General features: G+C 30.7%; 1 protein-coding gene across 1 annotated transcript in view; it reads right to left on the bottom strand.

Moving 5' to 3' along the window:
• SEMA3A (semaphorin 3A) overlaps nt 1–21,776 on the bottom strand; it is a 196,714-nt gene that overhangs the window by 1,716 nt on the left and 173,222 nt on the right. The window contains exons 13-16 of the mRNA XM_011364399.2: nt 20,291–20,332; nt 16,075–16,232; nt 12,634–12,701; nt 402–544 (exon numbers count right to left, since the gene is read on the bottom strand). Of these exons, the coding sequence (XP_011362701.1) occupies nt 402–544; nt 12,634–12,701; nt 16,075–16,232; nt 20,291–20,332 (411 nt within the window). The remainder of the gene's footprint in view (nt 1–401; nt 545–12,633; nt 12,702–16,074; nt 16,233–20,290; nt 20,333–21,776) is intronic.

The raw sequence follows: 21,776 nt of genomic DNA, 5'->3' as shown, positions 1-21,776 counted from the left end.
CCCAAACCTCTCCCTCCTCATTTGAAAGTGAATGGAAAAAGAAATACATGTTTTTATAGCGGAATTAATTGAACAAAAGTTAAAATTAGTATGAGGATTTGATTTTTTGAAGACAATATAGATAACATAATTGCCTTGTAGATAAGGCGTAAAGAAAAAAGACTAAAATATATCCCCAAAGGGCTTCTGGGACAAAAGTCTTCCAGCTTACCTTTGTTTCTCCAGCTCCTAAAATAAGCCTGTCATATAATCAGGCTTCAATAAACACTTATTTAATGAATGAGTGATTATTGGGTTAGGAAAAGGATAAAGATTCATAGTACTTTCCTCCTCCTCAAGTCAACCATGCTGGGCTCACTTAGAATATATTAGAAATAATCCAGTCAAATTCATTCCTATACCTCTTCTTTTCTCTCTTCATTTCGCCTCTGGAATTGCCAATAGACCAGAGCTCGCTGTGACTTTGGACTGCATTCCAGGAACGTGCTACTATTTTCTACTCCATAGATAATTCTTTCTTCGAGGCTGTGGCCATGGTGATTATCTGTTGGGTGATGAGGAAATGAAACAAGAAAATATTAGAAAAGTAAACTCAACTTTCCAAAGTATTTATTTGGAAACTCTGGAGATAAATTTATTGCCATGTTGGAAGTCTTTTCGAAATTAATTGATGGCAGAAATTTCGAGGATGTAAAGTTTCAGAACCCAAGTGCTTATCAAAATAGACTAATTGTTTTGGTATGGGTTATAAAAAGCATATGCAGATATTTGTGTATCAGAAAATAGCATTACATTAACAAAATCAGTCATATGTGCAGTATAACTATATACCTTTATATGCCATGATAATACTTTCCACGAAATTATTTTCACTGTTTAATTCTATGTTCTGACTAATTGGGCTACTTCATATTATACTATTCTCTAGCATGAAAATTATTTGACTGGGCTTTTGGAAAAAAACAAACAAACAAGATTTTTGCCTCTTTGTATTTGTTTTCATTTGTAAAATTACATTCACAAACCAATGTTTATCTAGTATTTTATAAGAAGTAAAGTTTGGGAAGTTTATACTCCCTTACAATAACTCTTAAATAATCCCCAAGTTTGTTCAGAAGATCAATTGGTGTGAAATGTTTGAGATGGCACAGAAGAAAGATGCAGTTATAATGCAATGTGGTTTCAGTTTGTCCTTATTTTAAAATGAGACATCTTTTAAGATTTTCAAGAATTAGGCTAAAGAATATGGCAGGAGTATGTAATAAAATGCAGCAGTAAGGAAACCTGTTTCCTGATTAAGTTTCTATTATTTTACCCTTATGCAACCTCCTTCAATGTGGTAAATAAAACACAGTTAAGATCAAAAGTACGAGATAGGGAGTCTAGGTAAAACTCATTTATCAAAAAAAAAAAAAAAAGGAACTCATTATCTTGTATAATCCTGTTTCCATTATGACATCCTGTACAATCTGGAACTCATTAAATTAATTTAGAAAATAATAAATATATTTTCACATGCATAGAGTGACAGTGAAGACAGATGAAAATTTTTGCTCTCTACTTCAAACTTAGCTAAATTTTTAATTTAAACAAGTTTTCCCCCTTTTTTGGCATCACTTTGACAGTTTTACTCTCATTATAATCAACTGAGTACTTTTGTCTGTCATAGACAATATGATTTGCTCTCACTAGGTTTAAAACTTTCCAAAACCTTGCTTCAATTCAAATTCCGTACATGGCCTACGTCCATCATCTCCTAGTCTCACCCTTCTTACAATCCACCTTCTGCCTCCATTTGCTATCTCTGGAGTTCAGTGCCTTTTACTCTATTGATTTAAAAGATCAATCTCCTAGAAATAGGAAAAGAAATAGGAAGTGACCAAAATATAAGAAACATTTAACTAATTCAAAGTCACTTTTTTTTCATATTGGAGATGCATACACACACACACAAACACACACACACACACACACACACACACACACACACATATCTTTTTCAAGATCTACATTGAACATGGTAGTATTTTTCTTTATCCTCTGAAATTAGTATGTCTTTAGTTAAATGGATATGGCACATGTTGCTCTGCTAGTCTACAAGAGATCTGCTTCCCTGAATAGAAATAAAGTGAATCTCTATTCTCGACAGGGGCTGAAAAGTCTCCTGTGATTCAAGAGCTACCTTGATCAATGAGAATGTCTTGTCACAGAGGTCAATACAATTTCCACTGAAAACATTTTTTTTCCTGCTAATTGTTGTGCAGTTTAAACTCTTTTGATTTATAAATCCTTTTAGTAGGAATATTATTCAGCCTTTAAAAAAGAAGGAAATCTTCTATAGGCAACAGCATGGATGGACTTTGAGGACATGCTAAGAAAAATAGGCCAGTCACAAAAGAACAAATACTGTATGATCCCACTTATACGAGCTGTCTAAAAATAGTCAGATTCCTGAAAGCTAAGAGTAGAATGGTGGTTGCCTAGGGCTGTGAGAAAAGGAAAATGTGAAATTCCTAATTAATGAGTATATAGTTTCCGTTATGTAAAATGAATTAGATTTTGATACCTGCTGTACAAAATTGTGCTTATTACGAACAATAAAACTATTGTACACTTAAAATATTTTAAGAGGGTAGATCTCATGTTAAATGTCCTAACTCCAATAAAATAAAAAATAAAAGAAATCATTTTACTTTTAGGAAGACACTTTTCATTCAGTCTCTAAATAGTAGTGGGTTATAAGATACATAGAAAACATCCATTGGATTTAGAAACAAACGACATAGTCATTCACTAATATTTTCTAGTTTACCAGCCATGCCTCTCATTTCTAGTAGAAATTTAGGACAATAACTGACTTGCTTCTCTCCTAATCTACATTAAATCTATAGAAATACAAGGTGTAAGTTATTGCTGTCAAACACAGAACCCTGTTTAAATACTTCAGTATGCTAGTTTCCACATATCTAAGAATAATGTAACTTGTATAATAAGAAACGAGAGTTAATTATTAATATAACATCAATTGGTTACATTTTTTTAAAAAATCACTAAGTTGTCTTCTTCCCTGTTAATATCATCATACTATCCAGTCCTCAGAGAGCTTCCTGTTAGCCTTCCTTACAGTCCTGGGAAACCTGTTCGGCTTTTAGTTTCTCTTCGAGATTTTCCCTGGTGACAGCAAATGTTTCCTAATGTGCGCACACACGTGCACACACATACTGAAATTCTCTTAATAAATGTGTTCTTTAATTTTAAAATATTTCATTTTATCTGCTACTTATCTATAGTAGAATCTAATATAGTGTTTGATTTAATCAAGGACTTACACCAACTTGTTTCTAGTTAAATATAATAAAAGGTCACGGACTTCTTCAAGAACATTATGATATTCAGGTACTTTTCCATCTGAATAAGGTAAGAACCACAACTGGTATATGTGGTACATTGGCGTGGTGCTGTTAGTTAGTTTGCCTTGATAATGACTCTTGCCAATACCTTAAGGATTTATTCTCCTCTAACATGGCCCTTTCTATGTCTCCTTTGTCCAAATAAAAAGAACAAGACAAATCTTCTAGTTAGTAAGCAGTGAGCCAAAGTCCTGTCTCATTAACTTCAAGAATAGTCAGTATGCAGAGGTACCGGTGTCTTTCTTTGGTTTGAGATTCTCCTATTTTATGTTTTGCTGAGTCCTGTCATCAGCAATAATTGCAAAAATTAAATTTACACTGAATATGGTTGTTTTAATCCTTCTGCAGCAGAATGTTTCTATCATAAGTAACTTTTGATTTAGGACCAGAATTTTCATTTAAAGTGGTTTCAACCAAACATTTATATATTGGGGCACTTAGATGTAACAACCTGTAAACATTTTCCCATACCTAACCATATAAACAGATCCCTGGTAAGTATTTCAGAAAGAATAATTAAAAGCTACATAATAAATATTTATTCCTTTCCCTAACCCTTCTTCTCCCCTGCTTGAGTAAATTCTAAGTAGAAACATTAGAGGTCCAATACCAATGTATTCCTCTCCTTTAGGCCCTCCCTCCTTTCTTCTCTTTGCTTCTCAATCTCTCTTTGTCTCTGTCTCTCTGTCTCTCTCTCTCTCTCTCAAAAAAAAAAATTACAAACAGAGAAAATATTTTGATTTTTATCTTCTAAACTTACTAGATTTTCAATATTTTCTTAGGATGCAAATTTACTATTGTATCAACTGTTTATTAAAGCAAAGAGCTCTGCAAAGAAATAGTAACATAATACAGTTATGCTATAAGTATTTTTCAAAGTATATACTATTGAATGCATAATTACTCAGTATACAACAAAAGTTCAACTGAGAAAACATTGTTCATTAAAGATTTCCTGAAGGATATGAAATCGTGCATGTTCAGGGTAAGTATAATCTATAATCTCCCTCTGGATTAAACAAGTTGATCTGCAAGCATTTTATATGTAACATGTTGTGTTAATCCCATCATATAATTGATTTTACTGAATTGTGTTGTGTGAGGTCCTTCTGACTTATGTTGAGGGAACAAAAGCAATACACCATGGATTTGCTTACTGTGTTTTTGTTCCAATATTACTGAGTATGGTATTCGTTGCATTGTACTGTTTCTCTATGTTCAATTTTGAAAATGTTTTCTTTTTTTTTCTTTTTGATGTTAGTTTTTAGACACTGTTGAGCTTTTCTTGAACAATTGATTTTTTTAATGAACTTTGTGATTCATCAATTGATCACATTTTCCCCTCTATATTGGCGAGAAAAAAAAACTGTTACAAAATTTAATATCTTATTCCTATGACTTCTTGGTAAATCTGTTCTTCCTGCATGCCTGGTTTTGTTCTCTGTCAGCAAAACTGCTTTGCCTGTATTACATTATTGATATCTTTATTTTATCTTTGTTTTTAATCAAACAATTGCATATTGTTTGAAATATATTAATATATTAGTTACTTAACAATTACTAATAACAAAATTTTAAATTCTTTTTTAACATCTTTTTTTATTGTTCTTAAAAATATGTCTACACAGAAATAGTCATAAATATGTAAGATGATATTGTTATTGCTTTTCTTAATGATAGTTTCAACTGATAATTCAAAACTTAAAATCTTTTATTGAGAATTCAAACTAAAACAAATTGAATACCTTCCCAATATTAACACTGCTCCCCCACCGCCATCAAAGAAAGCATTCTATGCCTCCTAAAAACCTCTTTTTTGCATATATCTTTAGAGAACATGTAGCCTTATTTGTTATAATTATTTACTAATCTGGTTATCTTCCCCTATATTTTGCATTCTATAATCCTAGCACGAGGCAGTCATAAACCCTTAGCTGATGTTTGGTGAATGGCAAATGCAGGTAATTATTTACTCTGCATTCGAAAGCTGAATCTCATGTAACTTTGACATCCTCAAAACAGTTATCATAATTTTATTAAAAAATGATTTAAAATTTGATCAATTAAAAAGGGCCAAGGGTTTATACCCTGATTTTGACAGAATATATCATTAAACCACTGTTAAATGTAAATATTTCAAATCTTCTAAATTTGTCATTTTAGAATGCTACAACAGTTGATTTTGAGATATGGTAGAAGATGATGTCTAATCAAGTATATTCCAAACGCAAAAATTCCAAATATGGAATAATAAGAAGAGAAAGAGATTTGATAAATCATATAAATACATTCTCACATCTCTGGGGACACTTACACCTCCAAAGGATGTCTGTGTCAAGGAGTAATATTGTAGATTTCCAGAAAGAAAGCAATCTCAATTTAATTCATTTTAAAATATATTTCTCTCTTAGAAGAAAGCAACTGTTTTGAATACAAACTTTTGTCATGAAAATTATTAGTAGACAAGAGGATATAGTTGTTAAATCAGCATAATGAATTCTCATGGGTTGAATTGAATAGTTAGAGCAAAATAATTGAGAAGCAACAAACATTAAAATTATTTTAAAAGCACCGTAGTGTGTTTGAATAACACAATGTTACAATATGTAGCAGCAGTTAATGACTAGAAATAATGTTTCTGAGGAAGCAATCTTCAATTAATCATTTCCTCTTTTAGTGGGATAATTTATGGAAATGAAATGAGCCTAATAAACCAGAAGAAATGGGAGGAAAGAAAGAAGTTAAATAAATTGCTTCCTTTTGTAACAACAAAAAGTCATGATATCCATCATTTGGCCAGAAATATCATGTTGCTAAAGGCCTTATTTAGTATTTGATTCTCTTCCAATATAGCAGAAACAGAAGGCATCATGTTTCAGCTTTCCATTTATTTCAATCTCCATTTTAACCCCGTAAATGTCTCCCAAGATTGAAATGTTAATAATGTTAGAATCTTAGAAAATTTGATGTCATATACAAAAGACAGAGATGGGTGAGGTAGTGAACCACATTTTTATTCAACTATTTGATCTCTGTTAACGCTTTTGATGTCCTCTCCTTTAGGTTATTAAAAGATTGAATTTCACGAATAATGAAAATAGAAGTAAAATTTAACTTGGAGGAGGGGCAGATGGTGGTAAATTATTTTAAATATTTAGTTGCTGAACTACATAAAGAGAAATCTAATTCCAATTGCTTTTATCACATTGAATTTTAATATTTTACAGTATAAATTTTTTCTCAACAATATTGAGAAAAGGTCAAGAAAAGGAGGAAAGGAAGTGTTGCCCATCAATTCTTGGTGACATAGGAAACTGCAGATATACATGTCTTGAGTATAAACATCATTAATCAGATTTTCCTTACTGTATTCTAGATGATTTTCTCTAGAAATACAACAGATGCTTTATTGATAGAAAAGACTCTAACTTGGCTTTGAATGAATGCATCAGATCTCTTTCAGAAGCATTAGCTGAAAAGGCATTTCACAGATGAATCAATGACTCTTGGAAACATGTAAAATATTTTAAAATAAAAAAAAATTGAAGACAAAAAGTTTCAATTAATTTTTAACATTCATGTATATCTTTGGGTCTGACTACTAAGATGTCTAACAATTGATTTAATCTGATATACTGTAACGTACTTAAAACAAATGCTATAATATGTACTAAGCTATATAACAAGGATCATGTTTATTTGTCAAGGTAATGTTTAGTATAATGCTTCTCTAATGTTTTGTATGATTCTTATGCCAACTAGTTTCTCTATAAATGTTTGTTGAATGCTAATTTGCATGAATGCACCTAGAAATTCATGCATATGTATATTTTAAAGTCCATGTGCTTAATATAACAATTTATCAAATACAGAAAAGATTTAACTAATAAAATCTTAAAGAAAGCTTAAACTTATCATTTATCAACTTGCTAAAATAAATTTACATTTTAAACTACTTTCTATATGCTGTAAATTAAGATCCCTCAACGGTGATAGAAATACTTATCAACCAGTGTAAAGCATTTAGAATTTTATAAAGTAGTTTGCAATCTTCCTTGAATCCACAGATTCCTGTGGGTTTGTATTTAAAATCTTCTTGTTGGTATATAGATAGGTAGATGGATAAATAGACAGAAATGACCAGGGTATTTTAATTTTATTGTTCATAAGTAATTATTGTTTCAGAGAGAGTAACTAGTATTTCATTTTTTAGAGATTTATTAATTCAAAATATGGAAATGAAATTGAGGTATTAGGAAGTTAACTATGAGACCATTTGAATAGTTATATTTAATACTGTGCTTAATATCTTGTGATGCCAAAAGCTACAGTGCTTCTTAATATGGAGCAGCCCGAAACTCAGTTACTTAAAAAACAACACTAATATGAAGATATCTACTGTAATATTAATTTATTTATATTGAACATCTGTTATGTATTATTTTCAAGATTTTATAGCAAATGCTTTACCAAGAAAGCACATATAATCTATATGCACGAGTAAAATTATCATAAAACTTTTACATTTAAAAACAGAAAACATAAACTTTGATGTTTATTTTTTCCCAAGAGATATGATAGGAGATGGTGGAAAACACCCATTTGTGGATGCAGAAAATTTCCATAAACAATAATAAAAATACCATCTTGCATTTTAATATGCTTTCCTTAGAAGCTTGGAACTTAAAAAATATAGCATGCTTTAAAAACTTTGTATACAATGCTTAAATTATAGGTGTAAAAACACTTGAGTGATCTTTAATGACATATTTAAAAACTTTAATTAAGAACAATGATGACATAAATATTTGAAACTTCTTATTCAAACTGTACATGCATGTTTTATACATATATACTATAAATAATTGGATTATTTGCCTAAGGTACTGTCAGATGATAGTTATTGTGATGATTATGTCCAGCGAAATAGTTTCAAAAAAGGTTTACAAAAGTTAAAGAAGATAATAATATAGTAAGTTCATTCTAGATGCATGCTTCTTTATATTTTAAGATTTCTGATATCAGAATGTGTCTTACAGTTGCTCTTGATCTGAGTTGAAGTTACCTTCTTTCAGAAAAAACGGTTCTTCTGCCAGACACATGAGACCCTACTAAACTGATACTTCTTTAAATTAAAATTTTGTCTGAGGTTGTTGGAATGAATTCAGAAAGTAAACCTTCATGAGTGCCACCCTGTTTCAAGAAGTGTTTTTACCCCTTTCCACTATCCACGATTATGGCTGAAACAAGCAAATTTCCTCACCTTTTTCTGCATGGGAATTTATTTCCCCTTTGTGCTAATACTGAAATATATTGTGCCTTGGTTTAATACTGGAGCCATCTTATAAGATTTTTTTTTCTTAGCAGTACATAAAATAATGGTGCATCTTATATACAGTGACATCTTAGACTTGATACAATTTGGTAATTTATTAAAATTAGGAATTTTTTTAGGGCTGACGTCATGTTCATCTATCAAATCTTGAGGATTCTCTTGGGCTAAATGCTCAGATTCACAGTTGGATTTTCTACATGTATAAAAGAAGCCAAGGCACAGACCAGATTAGCATTGCTACAAAGTACTAAATTTACAGCTCTCCAGACCATTAGGATGACACTGCCAAAGACATTTTATGAAATTTTGGAATGACTTTGATGCCAACCAAGACATAAATTGAGCTAAGTGTGGAGACAATTAAGAAGATTGAATTCTATGGAAATTTTACTATGAGATGCTAGAAAGAAAATGAATGTATGTGGAACAGCCCAGAGAAATATTACAAAGTAAAATTCAAAGATGATATTAAACTAGAAGTTAGAGTATTAAATATTTCAAAGATTCAAAAATATTAGATGATTTTAATTTTTTAAAAAATGTTACTCGTGTTGAAGCTTTTTCTTCTCTGGACATGTAGATCATAGCATGGCTCTTTCTTTTGTAGTAAAGAAGGAGGCATGGGAGGTAGTTTAACGGTAAATTGACTCAGCCACTCGCACTCTTGAATGCAAAGTCAGACCAGCTCCAGTTTTGTGTACAACAGTTATTTTAAGGAAGGGAACATATTGAAAATAACCCGAGATTTCTCTTTAGTATTCCTTATGAGGTGTGAGTAGGGAGACAAGAAGATCTGCCAGCACATACATACTTAGGGTTTTGTATTAAAACTTTCCTAGGTGAATGGCCACCAGTGACGGAAGAGAGCATGCTGGATCAAGGAAAGGGGGGTTGGATTCTTCTATATTTCACCTAGGGCCAACTCACTATTAGTGCGCTCTTTAACTAGAGGGAGCAGAGCGCTGAGTGATTGTTAAAGGTTTCATCGAGAGTAAAATTTCTTCCACTTAATTCTGAGTTATTTTATATAGTCTCTCTATTAAAACCTGAGGATATGTAAAATATAGAGTGTTACAAAATATGTTTACCATTACAGCTGGAACTGATTTAGCTTCAAGTTGCTTAGCAGCTTTCTGTGAAAACATCTCATATCTTTATATGTTTCCATATGAGCACATATGTTTTACTCAATGTGAGATGTGACATTAACAAGACAGCATATATGACATAACAGGGCTGGCCTCTGAGTTTTTGCCCATTTCATTTTTAAATATTGATAACACCTATTCCAAGATAATTCACGGATTCCTAATGGGAAGCCTCAGCCTGGCCATGTGGGAATGCCTGACTTAGTTTCCAAACATTTGAAATTTACTATAATCTTTGATGTGTATATATATACTTTTGGTCAATTATCAGTACAAGCAGACAGAAATAAAGAGGCCTTTGAAAAAAGGAATGTTTTATTGCTGCAGAGCTTCTTGGATGATTTTACCATTTCCTCCCATATATCACAAGCATCTACTTAGAGTTGTTTACACACACACACACACACACCCACCCACACACACCCACACACACACACACACAGCCCAGTAATAATGAACCACAACAATTCCCCTTATCCCTACCAAATGCATTCTGATTGAAGAATCACAAGAAAAATTGATTCACGTTCGTTTTACTTTGTATAGCTAAGCAGTTCTTAAATATTCCCAATTTTTAGTCTTTTCAACTCCAATTTCATCAAAACAACTTTAAAATTTGAAATACTCTCTAGTGCTCATTCATTCAACAGTCAACAGCATTAATTTATCTACACTCTCATTTAAAAAAAATGCCTTTGATCAGCTTTTCCGTGTATATGAACATTCATGATTCCTATATATATAATTTTTAAAAAATACTAACTGGGTCTTTGATGATATTGGATTGTTAAACAAATAGATGTATCAGTAAAATATTGTATTAAAATTAAAAATATTATATTGTATTATACAAATAATTGGTTATCAGTAAAATATAAATATATATTTCTACATGAAATTCTCCAGTAATCTTTAAAGCATAGCACAGTATCTTTCATATACTGGTATATGATAATTGTTTATTAGTTAATTCACTGGTTGAGATTTCTTAAGAGATTTTGTTTCTGAATATGATGGTGTTAATAATAACAATGTATGACTTAAATAATTTTTACAGTAAATAATAGATGTTATTTAGTTCAAATCTCTATTAAAAACAAAAACGATAAGTATTTATGCTATAGCTTGAAATATTTAGATAATTTATTCAACAAATATTTATTAAATATCTACATGTTATTTATTATTATGATGTCGACGATGTTGTATCTGTTGTAGCTCTAGAGATATAAGAATGAACAACATAACAATGTTCATTTTAATAAAGAGATTAAAGTCTGATTGAAAGTGAGCTCTACTTACATCGCCTTGCTTCTTTTACTTCCAGTTATAATCATTAGCTTCTCAGTAGCTAAGCAAATAGATTCTTTAGTATAATGAATTAATATTTCATAATACTGTATTGCTTAAATGGTGCTGATCATAATTCAAAATTTTTACATGGTATAGATTAATAGAAGACTAATGAGTTTTATTGTCCAATTGAGTTATGTCATTTGAAAAATTTAAGAACAGTGTGTCAATAATGTACTATACCTGTATAAAGAGAAAATTCATAACATTTGCTCCAGTTTAGTACTACTTTTTTTTTTTTTTTTAATAATGAGAACAATAACAGACAGGAAAATCCTTGGTAAAAAAAATTTTTGCAAGCAAAATGGATCCAAAATATAGTCCCAATGTATGGTTTATTGGTATGGGTATCTTCCAAACAACCCTGTGAGAATTTTTGAATCACACACCAGCACATATAGGATATACAACAGGGGATCTGACTTTCAGAAAGGTAGCTAGGTTTTGGAACACATGCTAGGGTGCAATTTGCGTAGTGTGTTTTCTTTCATAACATGCATGAAACATGAATATTCCACATGCAGAATGAGTTAATGAAATCCAAGTTAACTGATAAAAAATATCAGACATTCTTTTAGGATTAATGTAAAAGGCACCAAAAAAGTTAATACGATAATTATGTTCAATTACATGTAAAATGTGTGTATTTTACATTCTAGTCATTTTTAACTATATTCATTAGCAGTGATGCCATTGATAAGTTTCACCAGCAGAGGGAAGCACAGCTTCATTATTATTTTTGTAAAGGGTCACAGTGGGGAAGTGAGGTATATTACAATTTTACTGCATTTTTAATTAAGATTGGTTGGTATTTCAGCATTAAATAAGTAACCTGACATTAAATTGGCCTTGACATCTTTTAGGAGGCATAAAATAAATTTGGTCTAAAATCCCCAGTTCAAGAGAATATTCTATTAGTAAATCAGTGTGAAAACATCAGAATTATCTTCTACTTGACTAGGATACCCAAAAACAATACATAAGGTTTATATCATCGGTATATTAATGAATACTTTGCATGGTTTATTTTAATACACTTTCTTCTTCGATATATTTAAATAAATATTTTTGTTGCCTACTACTCTCATGTCACTACTATATATGAAAACATGTACCTAAACTTTTTGTTAATGTAAGGAAATTGAGCTTTAAGTTTCATAAGAGTCTAAAATCTTGACTTGATCATACTTGCAATAATAAGACATACTTCAGTGCTTTGTGTTCTTTAGAATTTTCTTTCTCCCAGATTTTCATTCTCTTTATTTACATTTCTATAAGTATTCTGGGAGAGGTGTGTGCCCTGCCTAAATGCGTGTAGATATGCATTATTTCTTAAGATTTTATCCTAGCGTTAACAGGTTGAAAGATGAAAAATGTTGTAACTTACCATGATGTTGTAAGTCTGAACAGTGAGTTAGTGGGTCTCCATTTCTTATATCTTGTCGTCTTGTTCGTCTAAAACAATTACATTTAAAAAGTATTATTGTATCTCTATTCTCTCGGGAATTTGTCATAAAAATTAAGAAGTATCAAAAATCAAAACTCTAAGAGCTTATCGAAAGAGATGCATCTACATCTGAATAAAAGATTTTTTAAAAGCAGCTCATTATACCTGTAAGAGCAGTCTCCAAGATAATCAAAATGGGAAATAGTATACAATTGTACTGGCAATGTGTTAAAAGTCTTTCTAAGCATTGATAACAGAAAATTCATGGCTTTTGTTGCTACTGGATGCCAATCAATAAGAATCTAACATCTAGAAACTCCTAAATTTTTAGCAGCTTAAATTTTGAGGAAAAAGCACAAAATATAGACTAGCAATCCATTTCTTCAATAAACAGAATTAGATGTTTATTCTGATTACAAATGAAGGAGTAAGCTTGAAAATTAAAATTCACATGTATGTTCTCTTTCTCTTAACACATATACATGATTTCTGAAATAGACTTTTGTTAAATCTAAAAGAATTAAGAAAATGAATTCTATTTTAAATTAATTTTTAATTTTCCATTTCTGTTGCTATATCAACCTTTTTAAAATAAAAGATTTATCAATGATTGTATAGCTATGATTGCAAACCGATTTACCTTTGAAGTGAATAAAAGAAGAAAAGCAACAAATATTGAGATCAAGTCCTACTTTTGTCAGAAGAAAGTGAGGGAGAAGACAATGAATTTACCACTAAAAGAAAAGCCAGATTTACTATAAAAATCTAAATGAATTTCTCCTACATTCTACTGCTCAGGTCATGTTAGCTGCAGTCCAAACTAGATGTCCTCTCTGCACTTTGATAATGGTTGACTGGGGAGGAAGTTGGCTCTAGTCATTGTGGTGCAAACTAAATGTGTATTTGAGAAAGAGGATAAAAATGGAGATTGGCTATGTGTAACACAGACTGGAAAAGATTGGAGACACTTGTCCAACTGTTTTCTGAATCTATTTTAATGGATATTGTCTTGCCATAAAGTTAGTTATCATCCCTCGAAAGATCTGTCATAAAGGCCATTGAAAATTGCAAACATGGAATTTGTTACTGTATTCATAAATTTAGAACTCTGAAGTATTTATAGATTTCTATTTGTAGAATTGGTGAGACTATCAACAGATGTTGCACATTTCAAAATTGAGCCAACAAGAGAACTTGTGAAACACGAACCACAAAGCATCTGAGAAGGCATTTTTACTGCAATTTAAGCTTTTGAAAAAAGCCATCACAAAGAATACATAAATATGAGGCCTCTAAACATCTTTTCCAGAGACAAATAAAGTTGGGTTAAGTAAAATCTGCAAGGCACAGCAAAAACGTGTTAACAATCTTGGATTGTAGGTAAGCAATAAACACATTTCAAATATATAATACTATACAGCTTTTAACATTATAGATGAAGTGATGATTTCTAAATTTATTTTTTATTAAAATTATCTCAAAATTAGAATGGATTATTATTAAATTAGACAATTGTATACACTTTCACATGGAAAGGAAATAAAACCCATTTTAGTTCAAACACGAATTCTACATTTTCGAGTAACATTAAGCCCCATAGTGCTAAAAGATTTTAAGAACCATAAAATTTTAACCAAATAATTTAATTTGATTGCAGTAAAAATACATATTTCTATTTATTAAACTATCTATGATTTCTTTAATCAATAACACATTAATTCCACACTTTTTATTTTAAATTCACAACAAAAATGGTAGTTAAATCAAAGTTATACAAACGTGTTATCTCAATCCTGAATGTTAAAGCCTTAAGAAAATTGTATTTGTTACATGAAATAAGCTAATACTATATTTACATTTAATATTAATAACATGACAACTATGTTTTAGTCCACATGGACTAATTATAGGATAGATGTAAATTGTAAATTATTTTTCACTGCAGTCAATATTATCTAAAGTGTATAATCAACAGATTTTAGTAGCCATTAGGGTTATTTATTCCTCATAATATTTTTACCAAACATTTGAGATAAAGCAAATGTAGAACACACTTTACTAGCAACAACAGCAAAAATCAACATTAACAGCTTCTTGTAAAATATTAGCTATAATAAAAAAACAAAGCAAATGTTATTGGTCCTAAAATGTAGTAGCTAGATGATGTTACTTTCTATTTTATGTTTCAGTAGGCTAATGTGTACACTATTAATCTTTAGGTTTATATTAACAAGATATTGTATATTACTTTCATCTATCATTGCCTGTTTCCTCAACACTAGTAAATACAACAGAGAAAGGAAGCCCATAAGTGAGCCATAGAGAACATGTTGAAATAACTATTTTGTCAAATAAATAAAATGTTTTTATTTTTTAAAGCAAAAGTAAATAAAGTTTGTATACAACTTTTAGGATGTGCTAAGAATTCCCTCAAGTATAACTGTACTTCCTGAATATAAAACTATATCAAATGATCAAATGTTTGTTCCTAATGCATTCAATCTTCCAGACAGCAATTTAATTTTATATAAGCATGTTGTTTTAGATAACTTCTAGGTATATCTTAGCAATTTTTATTTAAGCATGACTGAAAAAATACTGATAAGTATTACCAAGAATATACTTGAAATATTTGTATAATACATATCTACAGATTGATAGATATTTTATTATGTACTTTTATATTTCAAGTTCAAATATTAAAAATACAAGATGATATCACGATAATATGGTAGCTTTTAAATTTCTTAGGTCAAATTAAGATATATTTTGGGAAAAATAAAGATATATTTTGATGCTAGTTAATCAACATTGTACAAAAATATGATATCTTCAAAACTAGAAATAATTCTTAACTTTTATAATTGGGTACCTGTATACTAAGACTCTAAAGTTAAATAAATTATTTTCTGTTCATCCAAGGATATAAGTTGCCATATTAAAATTTAAAACTAGGATAAAATTTTGCTGGATAGAAAAAGAAGAGCATTTTTGGATAAAAGAGCATTTTGTTAAAAAAGCACAAGGCCCAGTTTAGGTTCTTTGTGCCTTTTTCTGGGGCCTTGGCCCTCAGTTTTCCCCCTGTGTAAAGCGAAGTTGCAAAACTTCATAATTTCCAAGTGTAAACATTCAAGAATATTATTGTGATGTTTTAGATTTCAGTAATTTATTAAAACCATTTGTCCCATTACATTTAGTACCCAATTATTCTATGATACGTTTTTTTTCTTTTGAATATTCGAAAGAAAGAAAAAAAAGCTCTCTAAACCTTTTTATTCATCAGAAAATGGTTATATACTTATATGAAGATAGCTGTTCCAAAAATGGAATCAGGTGAGCTAAATAGCAAACATTTTTATTTATTTCTAATATTTTTCCTACCTCTTTGCAGTAGGAAAATAGCGAGAGCATGAGGAGCCATCCCAGGCACAGTAAGGGTCTCGGGCAAGGCAGCACTCTGCACAGGCTTTCCCGTAAATATCGCATCGGTGTAAAGGGAGCTGGGCAACCCCCGTCAGGGAGCCGATGTATAGTTGTTGCTGTGGAAAGAGTTTACTGTTATGACAAAAGCTATTTTGGTTTTCAAATTTCTTTTTTCTTAAAAAAAGAAAAAATGCATTTATACATATCTTATCAAAGATACATTTATATTTGTGGGTTTTGAAAAAAATCTCATTATTGGTAGTTTTGTGAAAGGCCTGGCAGTGACCATTTAAAATAGAGTAAGATCAAAACTTAATCTTATTGAAACAGGTGTATTTTATAAGCATAAAATCAAGGGAAGACAAAAGATGACAGTAATAGTTATATGTCAATTATTTAAATAAAAATATTTTTAAAAAAAACCAGTAGGGCATTGAGCAATGTAATACTGAAATTCTAGTTTTTTGTTCTTTGATAACTCATTTGTTTTTGCTTCTACCATTTATAATTTCAATTAATCAGATTATCTACAATGCCATGTATTCTTTAGGCAGGGATCATTTGCTTCTGATTCTTGGATGTCCCTATTACATTGCCTGAGATGTAGTTTGCCCCTCTGTAAGAAGGAAAAGGGCAAAGTTTTAGTGTTAGCATTTGTAAAATGTTTGTCCTTAAACTCTCTAAGAAGATTACTTTTAATGAAGCTACAAAATTACTTCTTATCTGAAAGATCATCAAAGAGGGGAATCAAGTACACTCTGACTCGTATAGTAGACTTAAACCAAAAGCTCAGGTGTTGTGAAAAAATGCTGTATTGGGCATAGAGATCCCTGGATTCTAGGTCTTAACCTACATTAACTCGCTGTGTGACCTTGGGACAGTCGCATAATTTTTCTAAGACTTCATTTCCGTATCTATAAAATGAGCATGTTTAATAAAATCTTTAAAATGTGCATCCAGATTCTACAATGTGATTATTCAATTAGTTGGGAGTTAGCAAATGAAGCAGAATTTGCAGGGCAAGGGAGGACTTTCTAGCAGCAACTAATCCAGGATTTCAGTATAGTATAAAAATGTCTTGAATAAAGTTGAGCCAATATAGCATATCAATTGCAAATTTATGTAAACACAAAATGAAATACAAATGAAATGATTTTGTGTTTTCTCTCTTTGGTGTCATAACTCTCTTTTCTTTCACTAAAGTTTGAATAATTATACCAAGCCTTAAATGAAAGTTCTGTAAACAGTGAAACATGTAACAGCATGCATTTCTCAACTATATAAATTTTTAAAAAATTACAGAAAAACTGCTCTCTAGACCATGGTATATTCTTTTAAATACTACAAATTGCCTGACAGCAATGGATATAAAATTATAATTTTAAAAGACTTCCAAAGATGGTTTACATATGTGAATAGACAGATAAATTAAATAAAGACCAAAGTGTCTATTAGAATCAAATACATTATTGGGGTTATAAGAAACACTTATATAGAAAAGAATTCTGTGCTTAAAGCTAAGCAATTAACTTTAATCTTAATGTAAGAAAGGGGAATAAAATAATACAATAAAAACTAAACCACTGTGGAAGCAGTTATCCTGATACATATTGCTAATTCTACGCCAGTAAATGAAAACTCTTTATGGTATATAGTACAGATATAATATAATATTCTTGTACAAATTATATTTTATAGCTGCTCAACTTTACTATATTTATCTTTTATTGTTATATTGAAAGATGACACAAACCATGGCAAATTAAGAAAGATAAAGTCCCTGGGAGAAAAGATGAAGTAGTTTTAAGCTTTTCATTGAGAATGTTAGATTGATTTGTATCTCTCTTAAAACATCTATAGAACCAGTACGTGACAACAGTTGACCATGATTTGAAAAATATTAACAAAGTCTTTAACTACTGAAAGGAACTTCTTTTATTTCCTCCTATCCTTTACTTCTTTCTTCAAAAAAGCATCTTATTAAAAAGTAAATAAACTTAGATTGTATTGAAAGCAAGCAATCTCAATGTGAATTATAAAAAAATGAAACAGACACAATATTTAAGCAGCAATGAAATGTTAAAATGCATTAGCAATATACAGAAACATAGTTGGCATTGGTGAATATAGACATGCTGAAACGCATATTGTGATCATAACTATTTAAAAAAATATTGATCAAGTTGGTCATACCTAATCTAGTTGTCTGTTAAGAAGCATGAGCAAAATTCATACTTATAGATTTTTAAGAATATGACATTAGTGTAATAAAGGAGTATTTATTATTTAAATAATATCTAAATCTGTCATATCCCTCTAAGAGGAAAACAGAAAAAATATGTGAGAAGAATATAAAATCCAAAATATGGCAACTGAAATTATTGTAATGAAAATCTGGTGTGATTAAAATATCAAAAATTAAATACAACTCAATGACTAGCTTATATTTTACAATTAATCTGCAGTACTATTAATAATTTGCAAAGCTAATTATGCTACCTAAACGAAATAGAGGGGAGGCTTGCAGGTACCACAGAGCATAATCCAGTCACTAGCAAGCAACCTGATGTGTTTTTTCTGCCCAATTTAACATCACCACAGGCTTTCTCACTATCCTCCTTAACAAGTTGCAGGTCATAAAGCAGGAGATGAGTCCATTTATCCAGAAAATTAGTTTCAACACTGCTTGTCTCTCTTGAAACAATGCCTCACTTTTAAAATTTCCATGAGCATGAATGAAACTGAGTCACAACCTAAGGAAAGCAAACTTCCAGTAATAGAAAATAAAGGCTAGGGACACTTTCTTCTGTCATTGTATTTTAAACTGATAAACTGTTTTTTTGATGAAATGTGTTGCATTTAATAGGCAATTCTTAATGTAGTTCAAAATTTTTTTTAAACAGAAAGGAATGTTTTACAATACTAAATATAATGTAATTAAGATTGGCAATGAAACCTAGCAGAGAATAAATAACAAAAAAATCATTACAGAAAAGAATATCCCAGGCTCGCTTTCATCCTGGAAATCCCCAGATTTCCTTGCCAACATTTGACAATTTTTAGATTACAAGAACAGGTGAACACATACTTATGAAGTGTAAGATAACATTATCAGGTCAATTATATCTGCACTCTGAGTTTCTGTAAATATTTTGGAGATTATCAATCTATTTTGACATGTGTGTGTGAACAGAGTATATATATATATATACTCATACACTGAGTTTTACTGGCATAGTATTTTAGTGTCTTACACAGGGGTTATACATGGGTAGAGATTAACAGTTTAGGAATAATATTAGCCAAATGATTCTCACATTTAACAATTTTGTATGTAAGTTTTCACTGCAGTAAGTGGGGGGAGGGGTGCTCCCTACTCTGTGTTTTTTCCCTGTTAATTAATAATTAATTAACCTATTAATTTGACTCAGTATCCAAGCCTTTTTTTTTTAAATAGTTACCATTTATATACTGGATAGAAAAGCTAGGTAACATTATTGGAAATGATAATTTGTTAGAAGCTAAAATTATATTTGTTTTATATATGTCATTGGCATTTAGTTATCTGCGTTTCTTAAGTGTCTTGACAAAGTATTCATTCAATGTGAATAGAAAAACTATTAACATGCTGCCCATAACCTTTGATTTCATGGAATTTAATAATATCATTTGGCAGCGACTATTTTTATTTTTGCTGTTTTCCTTTCATATTTAGCCAAACTGAATGTTTTCTCTAGAATAACAAAACTACTGAAATAGTAAAATTATCTTTTAGGTCAAGATCCTCCAAACATATGTAGTCCAGTGTATGATTTTACTAGCTTATAAAATGTATTTTGTTTATATATGCTAATTAAATTAAATTATACATTTATTTATATTTGAAAATATATTACAATGACCAAAAAGAAATACTATAAATTAAAATTTACCACAAATAATGATCTAAGAAATACATTAATAGAACATATATGATATTGGTCAAAAACCTGAAGGCAATGATAATTATCTTTAGTTTTTATTCTACTGACTTATAAGAATATTTCTTTCTCTCATTTTATTAAATAATTGTTAATGCGTATGCAAAACTTGATGGATCATAAATATATTTATAGATTTGAAACACAGAGTTAACAAAATATAGCGTGTTGACTTTAATACATAATGATAGTACCTGCTTAGTGGAAAGCTCCATTGCTGAAATAGTAGTTGGTTCCTAAAGAAGAAAAGAATGTGAACCATTTGGTCAATTATAAAAGTCATTAATTAATTGACATCGAACACCAGCATTAAGTTTTCAGAGAGATAACTTCAGTGCCTGCAAGAAGCAATATAACTGGGAGATAAGACACATCAAAGAAATTACATAGATAAGTGTTAAGTGTGTAGAACAGATGATAAGAGTGTATTAATGTCCTCTAGCCAAAGACCATTAGGAACACACCGGTAGTTGATCAAATTGGGTTTACTGTTTGTTGCAATAAGGGAGACCATGGGACTTCAGAGTAAGTGTTGAAAAGCACTTACATGTTTGGGCTTGTGTTAGCTGATATGAGAGAGGATTCAAGGAAATGGGACTTTGTTCCGCATTGGATGTTATCAAAAAGCAGAAGTAATTCTATGATTAAGTTTATTCATAAATCTTATTTATAAGTAGGAGAGAACAGAGTGAGGATAAAACAGTGGTTGGTAAAAAGGAGTATTCACTCATGTAGGCAGGATAGGGAGATTTGGCCTTTTTTATGGTTTTAACAGTGTTTATGTTCTTGCTTGTATTCAGACATAATTACAGAAAGGTCTTACTTTTCTATCGATTCATCAATTTTCTATTACCCTGTCTACTACTGATGTTCTGTGAAAATTTATATGTTCTCCTCGAGAATACCATGGCCTGGCTGAGAGTGCGAGGCCAGCTCCAAATAACAGCAATGATGAGCTGATAGTATTTGGTGTTTCCAGATGTCAAGGACTGTGAGAACTAGCTCAGTTGGGGTGAAAACACTTTGTTAGGTGTTCTACTGAAGCCTATCATGAATACATGTAGTTGCCTAAGTAAATACTGTCTTTTGATTAACTGAGACCACCAATGCCATTCACTTGAACACATTCGCTTATATACTCTTAGATTCACTTTCACTGAACTGTGTTCCATTATATACTTCATCAACGACAAACACAACACTAAAAAATATATTGCTTTGGGGTTTCAGTGGTGGCTAATGAGAAGGAGGGTTAAGTAGGAAGAATAATCTTAAAAGGATTCACTGTGTAGGTGACTGTAGCTGAGCCCTAAAGAAAGTATAAAGAGTTGGACTCTGGAGCCAAACTGCATGAATTCAAACAGTAACTCAAACCTGGCCAGAAGTGTGTTGTTAGGTGAGGCACATAAACTCTTTGTAATTCAGTTTTCTCCTCTGAAAAAATGAATATGGCAGTACCTTCCTCATAGGGTAGTTGAGAAGATTAAATGAGTTAATGTAAAGCACTTTACAAAAGATGTTTGGCACATAATGTTAATTCAAATGTTTCTTCTCTTATTCTCTCTCTCTCTCTCTCTCTCTCTCTCTCTCTCTCTCTCACACACACACACACACACACACACACACTTCCATATCCTTTAGTTTTTCTCTTTAATACGTATCACTATCTAAGAATATGTA

Source organism: Pteropus vampyrus, unplaced genomic scaffold (genome assembly GCF_000151845.1).
Source record: "Pteropus vampyrus isolate Shadow unplaced genomic scaffold, Pvam_2.0 Scaffold4, whole genome shotgun sequence".
In the NCBI taxonomy this organism is placed as follows: Eukaryota; Metazoa; Chordata; class Mammalia; order Chiroptera; family Pteropodidae; genus Pteropus; species Pteropus vampyrus.
This window is presented reverse-complemented; position numbering and strand designations above follow the sequence as displayed.